Source organism: Pteronotus mesoamericanus, unplaced genomic scaffold (genome assembly GCF_021234165.1).
Source record: "Pteronotus mesoamericanus isolate MK-2021 breed Mesoamerican mustached bat unplaced genomic scaffold, CSHL_Meso_final scaffold_85, whole genome shotgun sequence".
In the NCBI taxonomy this organism is placed as follows: domain Eukaryota; kingdom Metazoa; phylum Chordata; class Mammalia; order Chiroptera; family Mormoopidae; genus Pteronotus; species Pteronotus mesoamericanus.
Window position 1 is genome coordinate 35,669,583 of NW_026555329.1, and position 24,986 is coordinate 35,694,568.

Sequence of the window (24,986 nt, forward strand, 5' to 3'; positions counted from 1 at the left end):
TCTGCCATATTTAAAATAGAAGAAATCATTATTTTTAGTGAAAGGATAAAAATAGCTCAAAGAATAGAAACTCTGAGGAGATAGTATGCTGTATACAGGTGTAGAGATGGGCAGGTAATGCTTCTTCGGGTGGAGGTAAGACCCATGTGTTGGAGAAGGGAGACAGTTACATCAAAGATCTTGAAGAAAATGGAAATTAGGCTGCTTCTAGCATTTATTCTCATTAAGTTGAGGAGCGTCTGGCAAAACTCCAATCTCCAAACTTTGATGCTTGTTCAAAATATATCCTATGTGTTTTTAATATGATTTTGGGTGGCTGAAAGAGCAGACACTTTAAAATTTAATTTTACTTGTGGCTATCAATTTATGTAGCTATGGTTTATATTTAATAAGGGGTGTGTGTGTGTATGTGTGTGTGTGCGCGCGTGTGCATGAGAGAGGGAGAGAGAGAGAGAGAGAATAGTTATCTCGGTGATCTACTCAGGAGGTAGACTATAGTACCAGAAATTAAGCAACATGACAATAAAATCCTTTCTAATATCTTCTACTTGAAAGTATTGTCCAAGGACCAGAACCTGCATCAACTGGGAACAGGCCCTGCCTGTGGTGGTTTTAGAACATGTCCCCAAATTCTTTGACACTCCTCCCTTCAAGAAGAGGAGCTCAATTATCCTCTTTTTAAATGAGGCTGGATATAGTAACTTGCTTCTAATAAACAGGGTGAGAGCATGTGACTTTTGAGACTAGGCCATAAAAGGCATTGCACTTTCTTCCTGGCTGTCTCTCATGATCTCTCACTCTGAGGAAAGTCAGCTGAGAGGTAATAAGGACACTCCAGCAGCCTATGGCCAGGTCCACACAGTGAGATACGGAGGCCTCTTGCCAAAAGCCATGTAACTGAGGATTCCCATCTTGGGAATATTGTAGATCCTCCTGCCCTAACTGAGTATGCAGATGACTGCCCCCTCTGGCCTTTATCTTGTGCGCAACCTCTGGAGAAATCCTGAGGCAGAACCACCCGGGGAAGCTGCTCCTGAATTCCTCACTCACAGAAAGTGGTAGATGACAAATGTTTGTTGCTTTCAGCCACTTAGTTTTGGAGTAATTTGTTATGTAGTATACCAGCCCAGTCCTACGGAATCAGAATGCACACTTGAACAAGCCTCCAAAGAGATCAGCACATTAAAATATGGGAAGTATGGCTCCTGAGGTTGATACTCCATTTGATTTCTGTTTGTTGTCTTTCTCCTCATCATTTTTTTAGAAGAGTCACAGACACCTTTAGGCAGCCACAAAGTCTGCAGCAATGAGGACCCCCCAAATTCCAAAGGACAATAAAGAAATGCCTCCCAGATAAGTACAAGAGAGTGGAGAAACGCCATAAGGGGAAACAGCAGTACCCGTATTTTATATCAATTGCTGAGCCTCATTAGCTGTCTCACCTAACACATTGCACATCTGACTAAACCAAGCCATTTTAGCTCATCTACAGAGTGTGTAAGGCATGTAAAATATTTCTCTTTTTAAATTACAACTCAATCTGTATTCTTCCCAGTCTTACTGAAAATAGCCTAATTTTGATTTTAATTCCAAATATGTAAATTGAGACTTCAGCTTGAGTAAGTAAAAAAATCTTTACTTTCATCACTGAAAAAGATTTGTTCAAGGATTTAGAAAGATTTACATTTAACAACCAGTTTTTAATAAAAGGCTAAAAAATGCCCGTGGGATATAAATTACATGGCCAGCAGTGAGTCCAAGAAAATTGGCTCGAGAGTAGCTGAGCGGAAGTTGCTTTCTCCTAAAGGGTCCTAAGGGCATTTTCCCCAAAGGGCATGTAACAGCACCACAATCAGACATTAAGGACAGAGGAGAGCCTCAGACCTGGGTGGATGCTCCCTGTTACACTTTGCTCAGAGGTCTTGTTTGTAGCTCATATGCAAATACGGATATGGATTTGTAATTTCAGAAGAGTAATACACAAAATTGCTACATTATCCCAACCACGAACTATTTTAAAATAGTAATTTTATTACAAGGGTTAAAGAAAACATCAAAATACTCTACCTCACCAATCAGGAAAAAAGGTGCTGAGGACAGGACTCTGTCCTTTTTTGCACCCTTCAAACTCCTGTCTCTGCATGGGCAAAGTGTGTGCTTGAGAAACAGTCATTTGTTAGAACTTCATATAGTTTGTGTAGGGTAATCTTGTAAAAACTTACCATAGTATGCGCTGGCTGGCCTAAAACCTTCGGCTGGTTTCCACACATATATGGATTCAGACCCTATCTCCTTATCATGGCCAGCAAGACCCTGCATGACCCAGCTCCTGCCTGCCCCTTATTACAGACCACTCCCCAACCTTTTTGAGCCCCAAGCCACAGTGGCCTTCTTTCTGATTCTCTGACACCACAGTTCTTTTCCACCTCCTGGCTTTTGCTGCTTCTTCTGTCTGGAAAACTTCCCCTGAGCTGTGCTGGATCCTCCTCATCCTTTAGATTTCTATTTAAATGTCACCTCTGCAAGAGGCCCCCTCCCAGATCATTTTATTTAAATCAACATCTTCCCCTGCATAAGTTTACTTTCCATCTTATCAGCTTATTTATTTTCCTCTAGCCCATCAATCTAACATCTGCTTATTTCTTTTCTTTATTGTTTATTAAATTTTTTTCCTTTTTTTGTTATTCAAGTACAGTTGTCTCCATTTTCCCTCACCCACTCCCACCTCCCTATTGTTTATTTTTAACTGCTCTCACTGGAATGTATGTGCCCTTAAGGGCAGGGGTTTAGTCTGTTGTGGTCAATAGTGCCACACTGTTTCTTCCCCTTCCGGAACATGGTAGCTTAAACTTCTTGTCCCTGTCAATATATTCTCTCTTTCCATTTGCTACATGGTTAACAATATCCAGAATCTACCCAGCAGCTGCTTCATTATTCCAGGTGCTAGAATGAGGACCTCAGAGGACGCCTGATGAAAACATAGCATAAAGGAGAAATCTTCTTATTTTTGTCTTAACCCACTGAAACTTAGAGAGCTGTTTGTTATTGCAGCATAACCTAGCTTGTCATGACTGATGCCTCAGTCTTTTAGAGACACTGTATCTCCAGCATACTAGAGCAGTGTCTGGCTTAGAGCAGATTCTTAATAAATAATTGTTGAAGAGATTAGGGAACACAAAATGGTCTATTTAAGTTTTTAGATTGCTGCTTCAATAAATACATGATCTGGATAATTACCAGACTAAAAGTACTGAGATACTCAGAAAAAGTCACGAAAGCTTTCAGTTAGTGCTGATATGGCCAAGGACATTTAGAATTGATGAACAGAGCTATCAGTAGCTCTACTGGCTAATAGGTACTACTTAAGCCAATATGTTTTTACAAAGTCATGTCTGAAACAATAACAAACTTAGAAGCTGCAAAACTCTTCACATGCCATCTATGAGGTCAAGGTTTGGAGGAGGACCCATCTGAGGAGCCCATGGGTTTTGTGCTAAGAGCCAACCAGCATTCAGAAACCTCATCACATTTGTAGAACTCCTGAAGGCCACCTTGTATGCTTCCAGCCTTCTGTATTTTTTTCAGAACTGAATCATTGAGGCAGAAGATGGTATGGATGCGTAGAGAGAGTAGAGGTCTGAGCAAAGAGAGTGGCAATATAGCATGGTGGTTAAGTCATGGGGTCTGGAGTGAGTGTGAGTGGTTTGAATCCCTGTTCATCTACTTATTAACTGCATGGTCTTTGATAAGTTACTTGATGTCTCTGTGCCTTAGCTTCTACATCTGTAAAACAGGACTACTAATAGTACTTACAGCAAAAGGATATGATGGAGATTAAATGAATTAGCACAGAAAAAACACTTGAAATATAATGTGTGCTCAGTTAAAGTTAATGTTTATTATTACCAAGAATTACTCCTTCTACCCAAGGATTCTAGTATCCCTAGAATATTTATGGGCAGAAAGTAGCATTTCATCTGCGTTCGGTAATGTCCTGTACAAACAAGTTTCTAGCCCCCATGCCAAATGTTAAAGTCTCTGCCTTTTCCCCCCCTCTCTGTGGAGAGTTATACATGATCAGAGTTCCCTAAAACAAATGCACTTTGACCCAGAGCGGACATGATGCTCTTCAGGCTTAAGGATCTGGGCGAGGAATCTTAGAGATCATGGCTCTAGGCAGCTATTCATTTCATGATGGAGGAGAGAAGAGAAAGAATGGTTCAGGGGAGTGGATCGGTTTGCAAAATCCTGGCCCAATCTTTGGAGGAAAATGAACTCATTTGCCATCAGAGGCTGTGATTTTGATCAATTATAGCGGCTTACCTTCATTTCTAGCTCTTGGTTTGATGCAGGTAATTCCTGAAGTTTTGCTCCCAATTTGTATATAAAATTGAACGAGTCTGGGAGGGGAAAAAAAACTCTAGTTTACTTACAAATAGTTGAATTTATGACAGAGTAAACCTTTTGTATTTTGACACACATAAACAATCCTTTAATTCCTAAGTATCACATTCAAACATAAAGAGCATATGGACAGCAGAAACAATAGAGATTATATAGTAAGTTATTCTGCAAACAGTAAAAAATAATTCATATGGATATTAATTTTATTCTGTAATAATGATTTAAACAAAAGGAAACAGCTTAACCCCACTTCACTGTGATAGTCTGATGTAATTAAATAAATCACTGAAATGGGAATCCTTAAATCAAGATAATCCTATTCTCGGAAACTCAAGATGAGGGAAAAATCTAACATTAAGTAAATGAGCTCTTTGGTCTGGGACTCAGAAGCAAGATGAGAAGGAACATCATCACTGGTCAAGCGCTGCAGCAGGACACACAAGCTGTGTGTCCAAGGCCCCCCACCTGCGGCAAGAGTGCTACCCCACCCCGGGGAAGAGGACGCTGGAGTGCCAAAGCTAAATGAGGAAATGCCACCAGGACTGGGCGGGTTGAGGCACTCAAAGATTGTATACCACAGCATCCAGTTCATCCTAAGAATTTCAATAATTAGTCATGAAATAAAATTGTTTTTTTAGAAGAAGCTGAATGATGCATTTGTTTAGGGCCAGGTAGTTACCACTATTACTGACTTAGACTGAGATGGTTTTTTCCTTCACAACTGAAACTCAGTATGAATGAAATTATGCTTCAGTCCACAATAAACCAACAGAGAGTGCCTACGAGATAGGCACACTTCTGAGAGAGGGACTCAAAAGGAAGGGCAAAGAGATGGAAAACAAAAAATATGACACAGAACCCCAGATTTTACTGAGAATAAGGTCTAAAAGTTTCAAACATTTCTTCACTTTCCTTTCTCTCAATTCTCAAATAGTTTAATTCATTGAAAAAAACAACAACACACCACTTATTTTAGCTGTGCTACTATTATTTCATTTGACTGGAAAACCAAGCAGTTATTTATTTTACCAGTAGGTGTCAGTGTGGCTATTTTAAATTTCTGGGGCAGTTTTAATTAAGTGAATACAAATAAACTTAGATAAACAGGATGCATCATTTTCAGACAAAAAATATGTAAAGTTGAAAAAAAATCTTTGTTTCACCTGGCATTAAGAATAATACCAAATTGTCTTCATAACAATGCAGAACTTTAGCAAACCAAGCCAACACAAGCCACCTTAATGATTGCATACTGATTAATGAATTGTGGTATAATTTTTGTAGAAATTACCTATTTTATTACAGACTTGAAGTCATGCTTCATTTTTACCCATCAGAGTCTATATAGAGAAACATTAACATGTAAACCCTCAATAACAGGATAGAGTGTTTTAGGCTAGACCAGTGATTTTCAACCTTTTTCATCTCACAGCACACATAAACTAATTACTAAAATTCTGCAGCACACCAAAAGATATACTTTTTGCTGACCTGACCAAAAAAAAATACGTGTAATTTTGATTTATTCACATCAGAGGTCTATTGTTGTGTTGGTTGTGCTTATTTTTTTATTTGACAATCTAAGGGAAAAGAGCTTGATGCCCCTGACTAGTCAAGTATTGCACGTTTTAGAAATTCTTGCAGCACACCAGTTGAAAATTGCTGGGTGAGACCATGTGGTGTGGTAAAGACAATGTTCATGGAGAAGTGTACCAATTAACTTCTTACCTGATATTCCTGGTGTCCAGAGGGATGGTCCGCGCTTCCCTTTTCCCCGGGCCATTGAAGTAGAGAGATTTGCCATCGTTAAGTGTTCCACAGCCGGTTCCAACCTGGCCTCCTGTTATCTTGTACCATAGAGGGCTGAGTTTCCCCTCAAACCTATCGAACATCTCACTGTGATTAGGCACATTAGACACACAGGTTCCTTGTGCGGCTTCCGAGAAAAGAAATACATAGAAGACAGGCTTTGTTGAAATCCTTACATATTATGAGATACATTCAGTACACGAGCAAAGGAAGCATCTACATAGGTGTTAGGGGAAAGAAACCACATGAAAATTTGTGTCTCACAATTATTCGACTGAAATGCATCCATCACTAACATCATCAAAAATGCTATTCTGCCTCCATATTGTTTATTTTTGAATAGGGAGATACTGGGAACCACACATGTCCATGGCTCCTGCTACAGAGAGATTTCTACAAAGTGAGATTTTGTCCAAAGTTAAGTTTGTTTATTGTCCTTCTATTAGAGGACCAATAGGGAGAGTTAATCCCAGGTTTAAAAAAACCCCATCCTGGTCCACAAGTGACAGCACTCTACACAGAAGGCCTGTGACAACATATGCTTGTCTTTGGTCACACTCCACAAGGGCAGGCACTGAAAAGCTGGGAAGGATTCTTTTGAAGTTGCCTCCAGGAAAAATTATAAAAAAGTTTTTGAAGCCTATAATATTTTTTCTTTAATTTTATTCTTTAATCTCAGTTCCTTTTTTTTATTTTTGCTTGTAATAACATAGAGGTTGACTATAGCCAGAAAATACTTTTCTTTTAAACTGCTCTTCAGTTGTCTTGAATTTATCATTCCCTAAGTTGATTTTCACTTTAAAGGTATAAAATTACATTTCTATAAAAAGGAATTGATAGAGCACAGGGAGCCCTTGCAGCCAAGTGATTAGAAGCTTGGGGCTTGGATTTTAGCAAATGACTACAAGGGGTGAAGCCTAGCTCTGGCAACTCCTAGCTGTGCAACTTTATCAGAGTTACTAAATCTCTCTGTGCCTCAGTTTCCTCAAAGGCAAACAAGGACAATCACAGTATTATTGTTAGCACAGGTTATTGTTAAAATTAAATAAGATGGAATAATAGGCACTTACTATAGTGCACAGCATGAAGTAGGAACTTAAACAATGTTAATTATTATTATTAGTATTACTAATAAAAATTTATGTTACTTTTTTTTCTTTAGGAGGCTCAAAACTAAAAAATATTTTAACACCTCATGTGCTTATTAGGTTGCAAATTCCTACAATTAGGATTTAAAGAACAAGAAGCTTAGAATCTATTTCTTTGGAAAAAGTGACATGAAGATACATATTTTGCAAACAATCAGACACATGTCTGAGGCCTTACCGGTGTATCCCAGGTCACAGAAACACACCCCTGAAACACAGTCGCCATGGCCACTGCAATAACTGGGACAAGGCTCAGATATGTACACTCCATCCAAACCAAAGGGAGGCACATTCTTCTGGGAGCTGCTCTCCTGGATCCATCGGAATCTGATCTTACTGCTAGGAAAAACAACATGTGTTTCCTTTACCAACATCTCATAACTAAGCACTCAATGATGCAACAGTTAGAAGAATTCAAGAGAGATTAAGTATTTATTTGAAAAATCATATCTGCTGGAATGGACACTTCACCTTCATAAGTTGTCTCTCTTAGATCTTTTCAAAACTTCTCCTTGATTTCTTCTTTGGTATAAAATGTTCCAATATCATGAGGATATCAGGTACAAAAAGATTTTTGATGTCCAGGAACATACCATAGGCTTTTACATGTATATTTTAAGAGGCTATCTGGAAGTTTTTGCAACCACCATATAGAATGTTCCTTGTTAGGACATATAAAAGGGCTCTGGCTACTTGTCGCTGATGTGATTCTGGTAGGGAAGAGTGAAGTTTGTACTGACAGCTTTATTCCCACCTGTTGCTTTCCTCTTCACTTTTCATTTTCAAATCTCCAAGAAGCTCATTCTATGAACCCTTAGCAACCAGATGGGATGCCAGTGAACATTGGTAACTGCCAAGGAACAAAGGAGGGACCGTGTTCCAGGATTTTGAAACAATCCTGGATTCAAAATCCTGGAACACCAGTGGGCTGGGCTGCTGCCCAGTCCTTCCCCCCCGCCCCCACAAGAGTCCTGAGGCCGCCAAATTAATGCTTGTCCCAGTTGTTTTCCAATTCTTTCAATCCTTTCAATATATCCCTTTTCTTCTTCAATATATGGAAACCCTGCACACATCTATAACTTTATACCAGGAAAATACATTTTCTTCCTCAGTTCTATTCATATCAAAGAGGGAAGATGGATTATGCTATCTAGATTTCTATTAATTTTGCTGCCAATATTTATAGACTTTGGAGTGAGTCAGTAAACAAGGGTAAAGAATCTTAAAGAGTAATGAAGATTGTCAAAGATAACTGTAGACAAAGATGTTTCCTTCTCCCTCTTTTATTGTGAAAATAATATGTCAGTATCAGAACACATTTCTTTCTGCTTCTTCAAATAGCTTTGGTAATCTGGCAACACTGAAGTATAACTATGGCTTTTTTCTTTATTGTTTTAAGTTACTCACTTTTGGCAAATTTGCAAAATGTAACCAACAGTGTTGTTAACTAGGAGTAAAAGTATCCAGAGATTAATCATCTATTAACACAAAGTCTTTACAAACTTTCTTAGTCTGTTAAGAGCAAGATGAACACATCTTTTATTTTCTTTCGAGCTAATTCAAAATACATTGGTCTTATTTTTTAAGGCAAAAGACAGTTGAATTAAATATTAGAAAAACAAAAACAAAAAAAGAAAGGAAAAGAAAAAATAAAAATACAGTTGTAGAGTCATGGACCTTGGGAAAATTCCTCCCATTGATGTTGTAACATTATTTAGCCTGTGAAGATATTTTTCCTCTGAAAAGAAGTAAATAGAATTGAAGAACAGTAGTTTTTGCCAATTGTCTTAAGGAAAATGGTAAGGCCTCTGTATCCCTTCCAAAATGTAGGCTGCATATCTATAATAAAAGAGGAAAACACACTAGTTCCCTGATATAAGTTCTATTTCAATAGAAGTCATATTTGCCTTTCTTTTTATTTTTCTATAAGAACCTAGAGAAACATGGGTCCACAACTTTTACCCCATGGAAAGTTTTTAAAAAGGAGGTAAGAACAACTTCTTTTCTCCACACAAGCTCTCCCACCCGGGCAAGACGATGTCATCTCTCCATCAAATGCCCTGCTACATGAAAGAAGCAGCCTCAGACGGAAGCTCAGATGCACTAGAAGGTTGAAAAATCCTACCTTTTGGTAGAATTCTAGAAGCTTTAGTAATCTGCAAGTGAAGCCCTTTGACCAATCTCTGATTCTTGGGGTCCTGTAATTTTCATTATAATAATAAAAAAAATCAAGGTCTAATTTGGCCAGAGAAAAGGTGGCACCCCGTTTGTAGATCCTAAGGCTGCCACAGAACCCAGAAGCACAGAGTGCTGTGAGGTATTTGATAAGGTAAAGGACCTCAGGAGCTCAGTGTTAATGAATCCATATTTAAATATTTAAAACAAAATGATTAATCATTTGTTAATAGGGTGAGTCCAGGCAGGACATGGTGGATCACAGCGGAGAGTTCTTGCTGGAAATCTATATTTCAGAATGAAAGGGCAAGAGTTGGCACCTCTTTTCCTTCTTGTAATTGTTGCTAGTTGCATTTTAATGGAAGGTGTGAATCAAAGCAACAGAGGTTACACTGACCACAACTTAAGCAATATTTGCTTCATTGAAATTTCTCCAATTGTGCCTGGTTCCTATGCCTATTGCTACTTTGTTCTTTCAGTAGCATACTCTTGGGATTGAGCACAATTAATTTAGTGATCTCTAGTTGATAGAATAGAAGGAAGAACTAGTAATAACTTATTAAAAAATATAATAATAGAGAGAAGGAGGTAAGGAATAAGTCCTCTGAAGTTAAGCCAATAAGAATGTTTAGATTCCACATAGTTAACGTTCTAAAAAACAGAGGAGAGATAGCTTTGAAATTATTAATGTATGGGTGCACATGTGTGCATGTGCTATTTGTGCCTTTTTAGAGAGACACAGTAGACTTTAGAACTACGACTTCTTATTGAATAGCATTAAATTTATTTTGGAAAACATAATTATTACTCATTCATCAACCCTTCATTCAACCAGCATTTACCAAGTGCTACAACATGACAGGCACAGCGCCGGGGCTAGGCATGTGATGGGAAGCAGAAATCCTACACAGTTCCCGTCTCCAGGTAGCCCACAGCTGAGTGAGGAGACACACTTAATCAAACCCCTGCACAAAGGAATGTAAATGTGCAACTCTGATAACGATCATCATTAAGAAGGTCACAGAGCTACAATAGTATGTAACAGAGGTCTTTGACCTGATAGTCTGGAAGGTCTGGAAAGGAGTTGAAAAAAGTAATAATTGAGAAAAAGACAGAATTTTATCTTATGTAATTTTATAAGAAATAAACTATAGTGTGGTTTAACTATCAGATTATTGAATAAAATTTCCCCTTTGTCCTGCATGTTTCAGTTAAAGAAGAAATAAAAGACAAGACTCTATCTTTGCCCCCTTCGCCAATAACCTTTATTTGGAGGATGCCTGAGTGACCTGAAGAATTGGTTTTTACACCACCCTCTTCCCCGACCACACTTCAGAGAGGTGATACCTCAGCGTCTGAAACAAGGAAGGTTCCTGTGCAGAGGTGCACAGGTGATGGGTGGTCGTGGAGGGGACATTCTGCCGATTATTAAGCAATGGTATTTCTAGCCTTCCCCAGAGATACCAACTTTCTGCATTCTGCATGAAGCACCTAGAGCAGGCTGCATGGCACTGTGTGGTTGGGGGTGCTGCTGAGAGTCTGGAGGGATGTGCCAGCTTGTATTGCCCATCATCAATGTCTCTCTTCTGTGGGCAAGAGCCAAGAAAATGAATATGAGCGCAAACTGCTCCTTTAAGAAATCAGCTTAGAATTATTTGTGAGAGAGCAATGTTCTAGATTATTGCACGTTTATAACTATTATAAGCACGTTGCTTTGTGGCAAAATAGCTTCAAATTTTGACAACTTTCACACTTAGAATTCTCAGCTTTCCAACATTGTATTTGGAGATATCTGAGTGTAACATACTGCAGAAGGGACAACAGCAGCTCATTTACTTGGGTTAAAGTAGAAACATATTTACTATTCTTCAGCAGATTGCTCTTCTTCAGGAATGCCATTAACGAATAAAATGGATGTTATTCAAATTAACGAGGAAGCTGGATTCTAATGGAAAATATTTCTTCTACCAAAAGCTGAAGTCCAAGAAAATGATACATTGGTAGCCTCACAATATTGGCTCATTTTGTGATATTAAGGACAAGTTTTTCTTATTTCTCATATGTGGCTTTATCAACTGGGTTATTACACAAACTACAGCTTCATATTCCACTGTATATTATCTGGCTCTGGTGGCTTAAACCAGATTTGTGTCTTTGGCTCTTGATTCTGTTAACCATTTTCACAGTGATGTCTTCCAGCACCCTGATATTCTATTCTAGTCATTGTAGCAAAGATGCACCACCTGATGTTCCCAACTTCATGGCATGCTGCACCTATCTATTTGGAAGAGCTGTGGTTGGGCCAGTTTCAGAAAAACATGAGAAGAAAGCAGCGGTGGGGGTGAGCAATACAAGGGCTGCATGTCCAGCTTGAGACAGGCAGAAAGCAGGATGAGACGGGGATTTAGCTGCAAACACAGATATGTTTTTATGGAAAAGGAAAGGTGTTTCAGAGGGTGACGCCTAAAGAGTAGAACCAGCAGCTGGGAAGAAAAATAGATTGGGGAGCAGAACTGTCTTACTCAAGGAAACTTTTTTGCTCTGGACATTATTTTGTGGAAGAAGGAGTCACTAGTAACAAGTACCTTGCTGGCTTTCAGAATTCCTACAACCAGTGGCTGCTATGTGTGGGAGTGTCTATTGTGGTTATCCTGTCATTGTCTCAGCAGGGTTGGATATGGGTGGGGTAGATAACTTGTCTTTTTAGTTTACGGGCCTATGGATCCAGGGGAGGCATATCCATGGGGCCATGCCCACACCCTGGCCTGGTGTAGATCATGAGATCAGCAACTTAGTGGTGATGCTGTGATGGCAAGTGTGTTTACTGAAGCCTATGGTATAAATTTTTGAGGGATGAACATGTAAGTAACAAGGGAGGCAGAGAACACAATCAACTTATCTAGCTAGATGATGCACAGCAAATTTGGTGATCAATTTGGTAGAAGAATCACAAACAGAATGGTATCCAAGAACTTTATGAATAAGTCATCCTATAGATTGCTAAGTTTTTATCATTTCATCAGTCAGGATGAGATAAGTTATGCTGTGGTAACAAACAGCTCCCAATCTCAGTGGTTTAACCTAACAAAAGCTTATTTCTTGATTATACTATACGTCCAGTGGAGGCTGGCAAGGAAGTCTGCTTCTTGTAGACACTCAGACACCCAGATTAATGTAAGCTTCATCTTAAAACATGCTTTTATGAAACAGGGAACATGGCGAAATGTACATGGGCTCTTAAAGTCACATGTTTCATTTTCACTCATATTTCATTAGACTGAGACAAACTTTGAAAGGAATGGGGATAACATAATCTTACAATATTCTGGAAAGGAAGCAAACTAAATATATTACTAAATGACATAAATGACTATGCCAGCCACAAAGTGAGTTAAATCCATAGAAAGCAGTGCAAATATACTTACTGCATTACATTGGCTCTGCACAGAAATGCCTTGATTGAATCATAATTTAATGTTATGTTCTAGGGTTCATCTAAAAAGTGATCAGTGGGGAGGTTGAAGGAGAGAGCAGGGGAAAAAGCTAAAGGGAATGAGGAGCATAATTGGTAGGCACAAAATAGACAGGAAGACGTTAAGAATAGCATAGGAAATGGAGAAGCCAAAGAACTTATATGTACAACCCATGGACATGAACTAAAGGGAGGGGACTGCTGGAGAGTAGGGGGATGCAGGGCAGAAGGGGATAAAGAGGAGAAAAAACTGGGACAACTGTAATAGTATCAGCAATAAAATATACTTTAGAAAGGTCCACTTGAAAAATGTTCCTTTATCTTTCATAAAGTGACAGTTAAAAACACTGATCTCTGTTAGGTACTATACCTGGCATAAGGATACATACACATACTATATATTTATTCTACAATGTTGAGCATGGAAAAAAGTGTATCTTTAAAAAAAATCAGAATGTATACATTTTGTTTCTTTTTACCCAACAATGAAAACTAAATGATCCTATATTTCCCCCCTTTGTCCTAGCTGCCAAGAAACTAAGTTAAATTTATTGCCCCATTAATGAAACTAATTCACTTGAAGTTCTTGATCCATTTATTTCATTCCTCTGTCAACTGAATTTTAATCTTTCTCTCTATTGTTTTAATATTTATTGTAATAGTCATTTAAAATGGTCTTTTATATTGTGAGATATTTCAAATTGTCTATACAGGAAAGCACTAATTTATCAAAAATCTATGTCAAGTGAAAGCTGATATAATAATGTTTTATAACTCTTTTAGCCTTTAACATTGTTTGTTCACAGCTGTATTCCCAGTGCCCAGAACAGTGCTTAATATATATATATTTGTTGGACAGATGAATAAATGAGTAAATGAATATGTTTTACAAGCATAAAGATGAGCATGTGTATACACACACACACACACACACACACACACACACACCCCACACACACACACACACCCAACATCTCTACTCTGGGAATTTTGTTCCAGGGTCTTTTCCTCAACAGTTATTACTTGAATAGATAAAGCTAGATTATATGAATTCTTTTAGGTTATTAAGATGCATGAAATAAATATATTGAGATAAATTTATGCTCCCAAGAAACAGCAGCTACAGCACATAATAAGAAAGGTCACTTTACCTGGATGCAAGGGACTTTGGAATAACAATGGTGATTCTTGTCCATTCTTCAAATTCTCCAGTGTGATACACGGTGGGCTCACTCAGTTCTCGGGAGTTTCCTTCACATCCTTTGCCTGCAGAAGCTGGGTAACAGCCTTCTTTCACCAGAAACCAGGACATACCAGCATCATGAGAGTACTGAAGAAGAACTGGGGCAGCACTGCTGAACTGATTGGCACACCCTATGTTTAGCTATGAAAGGAAAGCCATAAGTAGACAAGATTTTAGCTCCAAGTCATCGTTTAGCAAACTAAGTGCTATAGCAGCGAGGCCCCTTTCTACTGAGTTTGCATTAAACCGACAATGATAAGACTTGAAGACTCTTCCATAAGTTCTGGAAATCTTTGTTTAGGCAAGCAATAGGCACTTTTTAGTAGAAAGCTCAGCCAGTTGCCCATTTTGTGAATTTTGGGGGATTATAGGAGGAAAGAGAGAAGTGCAGTATCTGTGATGTTGGAACCTTGGACTAAAGCCAAGAAGCCAATAAATGTTTTCTTCTCCTTTCCCAGATGGTATAAACAGAGGGAAGCAGAAGATGAAAAGCTGTCCTCTTCAGAAAATGAAGGTTACCTGAAGAGAGGGCTGTCCTCTTTGCTTTAGTGGAGCAAACATCTTTATTCAATTCTCTTGCCAAAGCCCAGTAAGAAATCATTGTCAATGTAGATGTAAGAGGTTAGTGTTTGTCACAGCATCAAATAAGCAGAATAATTCAGAAATAAAACTCTGGTTGCTTTGTGCATTTATGTAGAGGAATGTCATTATCAGATTAACTATTAAAAAAATTAAAAATTCAACCTAAATCCCAATGCCCTAGCATAAATATTTCTCTATTTTTTATCTTCTAATCTTTATAAAGGAGTATATATTTTGGTCATATAGTCCAAGTTATCACACTTCTAGAACTTCCTTCTTACTTTCTATTTAATATATTGTTTTATTATTATATGAAGCATTACAAAGAATGAATATTCTTTCTTCAATTAATTTGTTATCACCAGATGAATTCCTAGGTACAGTATTACTGAGTCAAATGTAGACACTTTAAATTTTCTATTTATATATGTTCATTTTTTATCAATTGGTTTCAGATGAGTCAGTTTTATCACAACACTGAGTATTATTCTAGTTTAAACAGTTTCTTTCTAATTTAATAAATGTATAAATTATTTTATTAGCCTTAGTTTATCTTTTGGTAATTATAAATGTCAAGCTCTTTTCCTGATATTTATTTAATTACATGCTATCTTAGATAAATAATATAGTCATATCTTATTTCATTTGTTATTGGGAGCTACCATAGAATTTTACCATATAAGACTATGAAAAAAGAGGTAAAATTTTATAGAAAAAATGGAAGGACTCAAAATAACACAATAATTACCAAAGAATAAAGGATGAAAGAAAGGTAGGGCCATAGACAAATAATATTGGACCAGAGTTCATAAGGTCAACCACTTCCTCCTTATGTGTATCAGTAGCATGATGCAGTCATTCAAAAGGAGATTCCATATTTTCCTTATTTCCATAGTCAGGCCAAGAAAGCATCTCTCAAAAGGATTTATAAATTGGCTAGTAAAAGTTTTATTGTGGCTCACAAATCCAAATTTATATGACAGAGGACCTAAAAAACCCTGGAATTATCTTCTGGAGGGTGGGCAGGCCCCTTGTAGTACAGGCTTCCCCCTCTAGGTGAGTGCTCTAGGAGCCCATCTGTATAAGTGCACCAGCTGGTGGTGTTGTGACAGGCTGTGTTCGCCTTCAGTGAATTTCCTTTTAAAAAATGTTTTAAAATATTTTATTGATTATGCTATCACAGTTGTCCCATTTTTTCTCCCCTTTATACCCATCCATACTGCACCCCCTTCCCACCACCATCCCTCCCCTTTGTTCATGACCATGGGTCATAAATGTAAGTTCTTTGGCTTCTCTATTTCCTATACTATTTTTAACCTCCCCCTGCCTATTTTGTACCTACCAATTAGGCTTCTTATTCCCTCTACCTTTTTCCCCTATTCTCCCCTTTCCCCCTCTCCACTGATAATCTTCTATGTGATCTCCATTTCTGTGATTCTGTTCTCATTTTAGTTGTTTGCTTGGTTTCTTTTTGTTTTTTAGGTTCAGATGTTGATAGTTGTGAGTTTGCTGTCATTTTACTGTTCATAGTTTTGATCTTTTTCTTACATAGGTCCCTTTAACATTTCATATAATAAGGGCTTGGTGATGATGAACTACTTTAACTTGACCTTATCTGGGAAGCACTTTATCTGCCCTTCTATTCTAAATGATAGCTTTGCTGGATAGAGCAATCTTGGATGTAGGTCCTTGCTTTTCATGACTGAGTACTTCTTTCCAGCCCCATCTTGCCTGTAAGGTTTCATTTGAGAAATCAGCTGATAGTCTTAGTCTTATGGGAACTCCTTTGTAGGTAACTGTCTCCTTTTCTCTTGCTGCTTTTAAGATTCTCTCCTTAACTTTAATCTTGGGTAACTTAACTATGATGTGTCTTGGTCTGTTTCTTCTTGGATCCAATTTCTTTGGGAACTTTCTGTATTTTCTGTACTTCCTGGACATCTATTTCCTGAGCCAGATTAGGGAAATTTTCCTTCATTATTTTTTCAAATAATTTTTCAATTTCTTGTTCTTCTTCTTCTCCTTCTGGTATCCCTATGATTCAGATGTTGAAACATTTAAAGTTGTTCCAGAGGTTCCTAAGCCTCTCCTCATTTCTTTGAGTTTTTTTGTTCTGTTTTGGTTGAATGTTTATATCTTCCTTCTGCTCCAAATTGTTGGAGTACCGATTTTCTTCTCTTCACTGTTGGTTCCCTGTATGCTTTTCTTTATTTCACTTTGCATAGCCTTCACTTTTTCCTCTATTTTGTGTCTGTACTCAATCATTTCTGTGAGCATCCTGATTACCAGTGTTTTGAACTCTGCATCTGATAGGTTGGCTATCTCCTCTTGGCCCAGTTCTTTTTCTAGAGTTTTGATCTTTTCTTTCATTTGGACCATATTTATTTGTCTCTGCATACTTGTCATGTTTTGAGGGGCCAAGCCTTAGGTATTCACCAGGGTGGAGCAACCGACTTAATTGCTTTGCGGTGCCATATGTGGAGAGGGGGTAAAAGAGGGAACAATGCTCCTTGCTCGCCTCTCACCCCACTTTCAGTCACTTCCCCTGCTACCCACAAGCAAAGTCGACCCTTCTGGTGCTGATTCCCAGGAGGGTGGGTTTATGCATGTTCTAGGACCCTGTGGGTCTTTCCAGCAAACTCTCCTGTGAGGCTGGGAGTTTTTCCCACAGCTGCAACCCCCACAGATTTTCACCACCAGAGGTTTTGAGGCTTTAGTTTCCTGTGCTGGAACCCTGGGTTGCATGGTCTGTCTTGCTCCCCAGTTGTTCCTTCCAGCTTATTCGCATGTGAATGTGGTACTGCCTGTTCTATTAGCTGACACCTTGCCATGCATCCTGTCACCCAGGCTGCCCATCTCTGTGCCTCCTACCAGCCTGGATGAATGTTTCTTCTTTAACTCCGTGGTTGTTCAACTTCCATACAGTTCAATTTTCTGGCAGTTCTAGTTGTTTTTTGTTTTTAAATTTATTGTTACCCTTCTCTTGGTTGTGCAAGGAGGCAAAGCATATCTACCTATGCCTCTGTCTTGGCTGAAGTCCTCTCAGTGAAGTTTTTTTGAAGACTCAACACATTTTTTCATATCATGATGGGAGATTTACAAGTGCACCTGCCCACATGTCACTGAGTGTTCAGCAGTTTTTGACCAAAAATGGCATGACCCCTGTGCCTCACTCTCCTTATTCACCTGATCTTAGCTCTTGAGACTTTTTCTTTTGTTTCCCTGGATGAAAAAAGTCCTCAAAGGGAAATGTTTTACCAATGTGGAAGGTGTGAGACAAAAAACAGCAGAAGCACTAAAAGGCATCAAATTCTATGAGTTCAAAAACTGTATGAGCAGTAGAAAAAGTCTTAATAGGAGTATTGCATCAAATGGAGAGTAATTTGAAGGTGACTGAAGTTGAAACATGTAAGAATAAATACACAATTTTTTATAAATAAATTCTGGGAGTTTTTTGGGGTCCCCCCCATATAATTAAGAGTCAAGAATATCAGTAAAGGTTTGATCCTTTCAGATGTGTGATTTAACTCTTATAATAGAAATTCCTTTTAATACATTACCCATTAGTAAGCATAGGCTTTGGTTGCCATGTGGTACAAGTAGTCATGCTGGGCATACTACATAGCATTTTGTCTTAGACTTATTACAAAAGCCATTGTGTCTAAAGTGGATAAGTCAATGGAACTTACAATTCTGTAACAAGCTGAGTTTTTTAAAATTGATCATTTAGTCTGCCTCTTAACTTTTGATGTCTCGTAGGATGTAATTGTTGGCATTCCTATCTTTTTACTGTATATATGCTCATAATCTCACAATAATTTCAAATCCCATCTGAATACCTATGGCCCCCAGATATGGCCTCTCTCCAGCTCTCTGGACAATGTCCATAACTGCTTCTTGTGCATTTCCAATTCAACAGTCCTCAGGCAACCATAGTTCCACAAGTCCACACATATTCTCATCATCCACCACCCCAAAACAAATCCTTCTACTGTATGGGGAGGAACTCCCCAAAGCAGAAATGTTTTTATAAAAAATTGTGTATTTATTCTTATGTGTTTAATCTTCAGTCTTCTTCAAAATACTCTCCATTTGATGCAATATACTTATGGAGACTTTTTTTCTACTACTCAAACAATTTTTGAACTTGTCTATTTTCATGGCTTTTAGTGCTCCTGTCCTTTTTTTTTCATTTTATTTACTCCATGCTGGCAAAATGTTTCCCTTTGAGGACTTTTTTCACTCAGGGAAACAAACAAACAAAAAAGTCTCTAGGGCCGAGATCAGGTGAATAGGGAGGGTGGGGCACAGGGGTCATGCCATTTTTGGTCAAAAACTGCTGGACACTCAGCACAGTGTGGGCAGGTGCGCTCATAAATCACCCATCATGAAATGGGCAAACACTGAAAGAGCCTTCAGAAAAAAATCACTGACGCTGAATGCAGCCTCTCACAATACCACCATGTGGTACACTGATACAGATGGGTTCCAAGAACACTCACCTAGCAGGGGAAGCCTGTACTACAAGAGGCCTGCCCTCCAGAAGATAATTCTGTTTTTTTTAGGTCTACCCTCATATTTCCAGTTTCAGTGACTGGAGCCAGAAATGTGGGAGTCATTCTAGAATCCATTCCATCGTCCAATAGGTCACCAATAAATCATTTGTTGACTAGACTCCTTTAACATCTCTCAGATCCACCTACTTATAGAACCTCATGCTGTGCCTTAACCTGGACTCCTTATTTCTTACATCGATGGCTGCTCTTGCATTCTTAATTTACTCAGAATTACTCAATAGTCTGAACACTTTTCTATGCTTCTTCCACTATTACACATGTCCAAGTTTTCATCATCTCTTGCTTGGATCATTGCAACAGTAGCCCAGCTGGTCTTTCTGTCTCTGCCCTTGCCTCTGCCATTGTACCCCTAGCCCAGTTGCCTGAGTGATTTTTAAGAGCCTAAATCAGAGTATGTCACTCTTCTGTTAGCCATTTTATTCACAGAAGTCAATGACTGACCTTATTTTTCCCATCTATCTCCCTTTTCTCATTGTCTCTGCTCTAGTCACAAAGGTGTCCTTATGATTTCTTGAACTTTTCCAAGCACATTCTTATTTCAAGGACTTTGTACTTTTTGTTCCCTGTGTCTGGAATGCTATTTCCCAGATAGCTCCATGACTTCTTTACTTTTTACAGGCCTTAACTTAAAAGTAATTTTTATCAGTGAGGCTAACCTGACAACCCTTTATAAAATGGTGACCACCCTCCACCACTCTAGTTCACACTCTTTGTTCCTATTTCTTTCCATAGCCTAGAACAGACCCTGGCACATAGGAGAGGCTTTATAAATATTTGCTGAATAAATTAATGAATCAATGTACTTGTTGATTCCAGTTTCCCCTTCTGGTAACCCCCATACTGCTGCCAGAATAATCAGAAACACAGGTCTGATTCCTACAGTCCATGGCTCACTGCTCTTCGGTTAAAGTCCAAGGGTCTTAGTGTGTCATATAAAGCCAATTAGGATCAACTTTGTCACCTCTGTGGTACATTCTAAATTTTTTAAAGTTTTCAAATTTTCCATTCTCATTTGCACTTCTTTGTATTTCCATATATTTGCGCATTCTGTTCCCTCTAACTGGAAATCCTCCCCCTCCATTGTTCAGCTGGCTAAATCTCTGTATTTCCAGAGATTTCCCAATTTCAACCCTTCCTCCCTTCTTCCCTCCCTCCCTCCCTCTCTTCCTTCTTTCCTTCCTTCCTTCCACCCACCCATTTATTCAACTAATATATTTTTGGAGCACCTGCCACATGCCAGGTACTATGCTAGGTACTTTTGTAGCATCCAGAGCCTATTTCTGCTATAATACTGGTACTATTGTGACTGTGTTGTGACTGTTCACTTTTCTGGCTCACTTACTAGTTTCTGAGACCCTTGAGAGCTAGGGCCACATTTTTCTAGCACCCAGTGTTTGATATGCACATAAAATGTACCAGTGCTGTACTTTTTTTAATAAATGACACCAAGTTCTTCTTAGAGATGCCAAATATATATTGTCAATCCCCAAATGACCCATATTATATATCATGAACTAACAGCCACAAATCAATAGTCTGCTGGTATAATCTGAGAGCTGAGAGTTTTCTTAGGCATTATTCATTCTTACTGGTTGTTTAAAGACCTGGAACATTTAATAATGTTTTCTTTATTTAGATTTTGTAGACTTTAGAATACTATCTTGCAGACTTTAAGACCTATACTATCTTGATTTTATGGCTAACTAAATAAAAAAAAGGTATCAGATGAGAAACAGCATAGTATTCTGGAAATGTATTTGCTGTTGCTGTTATTTTGTTGCCACTTTAGGCAGTACCAACATATTAACATAGAGTCATATATTGTTATTAATGGCTTTTCCATTGTAGTTTAGCATCACAATCTAAACAGAGGAAAACAGTTCAGTAATCAACTTCCTTGTTTACAGACCAGTGGAAACTATATTTGAAGAGCTGCCTATAAACATCTGATCTCTTTAATAATTCCATTTGTAAATTATTTAGCATCTGCATCCTGCCGTTATGTAAGCTAGCATGTAGTTGTGCTAGCTCATTAAAACTGCATTACTTTCGACCCCAGAATTCACCAATGGGATTTTATCATAAACACAATGAAATTTTGATTAGGCTTCTGAAAAGAAGGGCTTGTCAAAGTAAATACTTGCTATATGATGTTTTATCACACTGCTGAAAAACAACAAGCTTTTAAGGGAGCAATGATAATTAAATTAGAAACTGACAGAATCAAAGGAAGAGAAATTGTTTCAAAAATTTCTAGAGTAAAAACATAAAATAACTCACAAGTCCTAAAAGCACTAGTAAACTGAAAGAGAACTTACCTATTATCATTCAGAAGCATGGGATTCATTGTCACAATCAGATTGAATTCCTAAAAGTCAATTTCCTTTTTTTTAATTCTAGTAGAGTTCCATAGGCACTTAAAGAAATACAATGACATAGCTATAACGTCTAGGGCTCCTTAAAAAGTGATAAGCTGTTTCCTTTTGAGTAGAGCTAAAAAAACGGCCATTTAAGATTATTGAAATGTTGTTTGAGTCCCTTCTTTAATAGCATAAAAAAATTTGCATCCTTTGTCAACTTCACTTATAAATATGGAAGATGTTTTGCTCCTTGACCTGCCCTGGGAAGAAGTTTGTGCATAAATACCTTGAACTGTAGCACATATCCAGGTTTCAGAGTCAAATCTCGAGTTACTGCAAATCGATCCCCATCTGATTTTCCAAATACCATGGCTGATGGCGTGGCAGAGCAGAAAGTTTCATTTTTAACCATTCCTTCATTAGCCAACATCAACCACACACTCATCTGATTCATAGGGTAATCAAAAACTGGCTTCTCATAAAAGTTCTAATAGAAACAATACAAACAACACAGAAAGGCAATTTGATAGCTTTGTAAACAAAGAAATTTTCAGTTCATGACATGTAGAACAATGTTCCATTTGTATTTCTAGGAAAATACAGCATAATCTCTAATTTAACTAATTTTTTATTGTTAATTTTTATTGCTAAATTAACTAATTTTTGAATGAATTTCTTGTTCTGATGATATAATAACTGAAAATATTTTGCCATTTTGCATCTAATTTTATAATCACACTAATAATCATTTTGATGACTTGGCCAGACTTCATAGGTTTTTTTTTATTTTTTACATCTAAATAATCTGGGAACTAGTAGCATAAAGAGGTAACAAAAATTAACTGCAAACAAAAATTAAGTACACACGCAGAAAACTTATATTACATGTTCAAGTACTAAATCCTTGGGGAAGTAAGAAGTTCTTTAATCCTATCTACTTTTGTAATTGTCTTCTTGGATTATAGACATGGGAAATACCTGGGGTAAAGTTGGGTTGACAACTGGGATGATCTGTTTTTGCTTTTCTGACAGAATGATGATGTCATCGACAGCCCACTGGTCATAGTCCTCCCCAGAGAACACAGGCTGCCACCAGCGGAACCTGGTGCAAGGGGTCTTGGCAGCAGCTGGAAGCTCCAGATAGACAAATCTGCACAGAAGCAAATCACTAATGGTTAGGAAAGGAATGCTGTGTCTTTCTTAGCAGCTGTTAAAATCATAAGAATAGCAAAAAGAAAAAATTTAGTTTTGTTTGATCTCTTGATATTTTTGAAAATTTTCTAAGCTTAAAAGATCAGACAAGAGGTTTGATGTTGTAAGCTGATTTAGTCCTGATCATGTTTATTACATTTGGAACTGTATCTTTTAGAGGTGATATTTCAGCTGTGTTTGATTCACTGAACAATGTCTTTTGACTACCATGGTAATAGTCACATCATTTTCAAGAAAAAACTGCTCCTTTGAATATTATTACATTAAAATAGCATTCAATTTTTTTCAAAGCCATTCTTACTTATTGTGGGAAAACATAAGTATGCACTAAAAATGAAACAAAACCCACCCATAATCTACTGTATGGGGTTGGCCTTTGTTAAAATTTTGATGTGTATTATTTCTGTGATGAAAATCTTTATGAACAAAGCTTTATCTCCACTTTGGTTTATTTCTTAAGGTAAGATTCCTAGAAACAGAATTACAAGGTGAAGTAAACTGGCCACATTTAAGATTCTTGATTTTTCCTCCTTTCTAGAAGGGTCATAAGTTTGCAGGATGACATGAGAGTGCCTGTCTTGCTGCTCCTGTGTGGAGAAAGCACTTGGCATTATGTTTTAAAAATGACCATTTGACTGTTGAAAATGATGTATTTATTATTGCAAAAGAGGTTGGATATTATTCATGTTTTACTAAACATCTATATGTCCTCTTTTGTAATATCTACTTATTCCTTTTACCCATTTTTCTATTGGGATCTTAGTGTTTCTCCTGATTTGTATAAGCTCTTTACATTGACCCTCTGTTTTTCATAATGATTGCAAATAATTTGTTTGTTTTCCTTTCCTTCATTGCTTTCTGTATTTTTTGACATACATGTGTTACATGTGTATAGTTTTATATTTGCATGTAGTATATTTCTAAGTAGTCCTTTTCTTTGTCAATATTTCCATGGAATTTATGTTTAGAAAGTTTAGATCTTTTCCCAAAGTCAAATAGTAACTTACATGTTTAAATATTGAGTATTTAACCTGTCTTTAACAAGTTTTTGGTGATGGAAGGTGATAATCTAAATTGATATTTTCCCCCAAGAGCTGATTATTTTCTAACACCAGCTGATTGAATATCCATTTCTTTCCCATTGATAGTTGATTCATCTCTTTTTCACATATAAATTCTTATATATTTGAGTCAATTTCTGGGTCATTCATTTGGCTTCATCATTTGTTCTATCCATGTACCACTATCATTCTATTATAATTATTTAGGGTATATAACATTTTAACATCATGTAGGGCATTCCTCTATTTTTTCTCCAAAAGTTGAAGCTATTTTTGCCAGTTTGTATTTCTTGATATATGGTGTAAAAAAAAAATGTGTCTAGGATTTTGATTGGATTGCATTAAACATAAATTGAAATATACCCATATCACAATATTAAGTTTTCCTATCCAAGGGGGCTGTATCATTTTCCACTAATTTGTTTTCTTTTATCTTTGAAGATAGTTCTGAAATTTTCTTTACAGAGATTCTTAGAATTGTTAAAGTTATTCTTATATTTATTTATGCATCAGCCATCGTGAATAGGGTCTTTTTCTGCTATCTTCCAACTCAGAGTTTCTCAGCTGTTTTACTGTCATAAACTCCTTGAAAATCTGGTGACATATCCTGGCCCTAAAGAAAAATTCCCATAAAAACAAAGCTAAATATTTCTTGAATTGGAAAAAGCTGTTAAAGTTATGTTTGTCTACATAGTAATCTAGTCACTTTAATTTCCAGAATGACAATGATGTTACTTGGAAAAATAATTTGAATTACTTTAAATTGTTTTAAAACCAGCTTGGCACCATTCGAATTCCCTCTCTACTGTACTGGGGGAATCTCACCCAGTGCCGCCTCCCACTCACCATTCCTGACTTTTTCTCTGGATCATCTTTCTTGTTTTACCTCGTTGCCTTTCCTCTGGTTGCTTCCTCTCCCATGTGTCCTTAGAAAAAGAGCTTTTGT

At 37.5% G+C, this 24,986-nt stretch overlaps 1 protein-coding gene across 2 annotated transcripts in view; it reads right to left on the minus strand.

Moving 5' to 3' along the window:
* Positions 1-24,986, minus strand: part of RELN (reelin) — a 558,168-nt gene that overhangs the window by 91,708 nt on the left and 441,474 nt on the right. Inside the window, exons 26-31 of one of the 2 annotated variants that reach the window (XM_054564075.1) lie at positions 22,746-22,917; positions 22,054-22,254; positions 14,160-14,392; positions 7,540-7,697; positions 6,133-6,340; positions 4,324-4,400 (exon numbers count right to left, since the gene is read on the minus strand). In XM_054564075.1, coding sequence (XP_054420050.1) covers positions 4,324-4,400; positions 6,133-6,340; positions 7,540-7,697; positions 14,160-14,392; positions 22,054-22,254; positions 22,746-22,917 — 1,049 coding nt within the window. Of the gene's footprint in view, positions 1-4,323; positions 4,401-6,132; positions 6,341-7,539; positions 7,701-14,159; positions 14,393-22,053; positions 22,255-22,745; positions 22,918-24,986 lie in introns of both variants that reach the window. The other variant, XM_054564074.1, reaches the window with a different exon arrangement.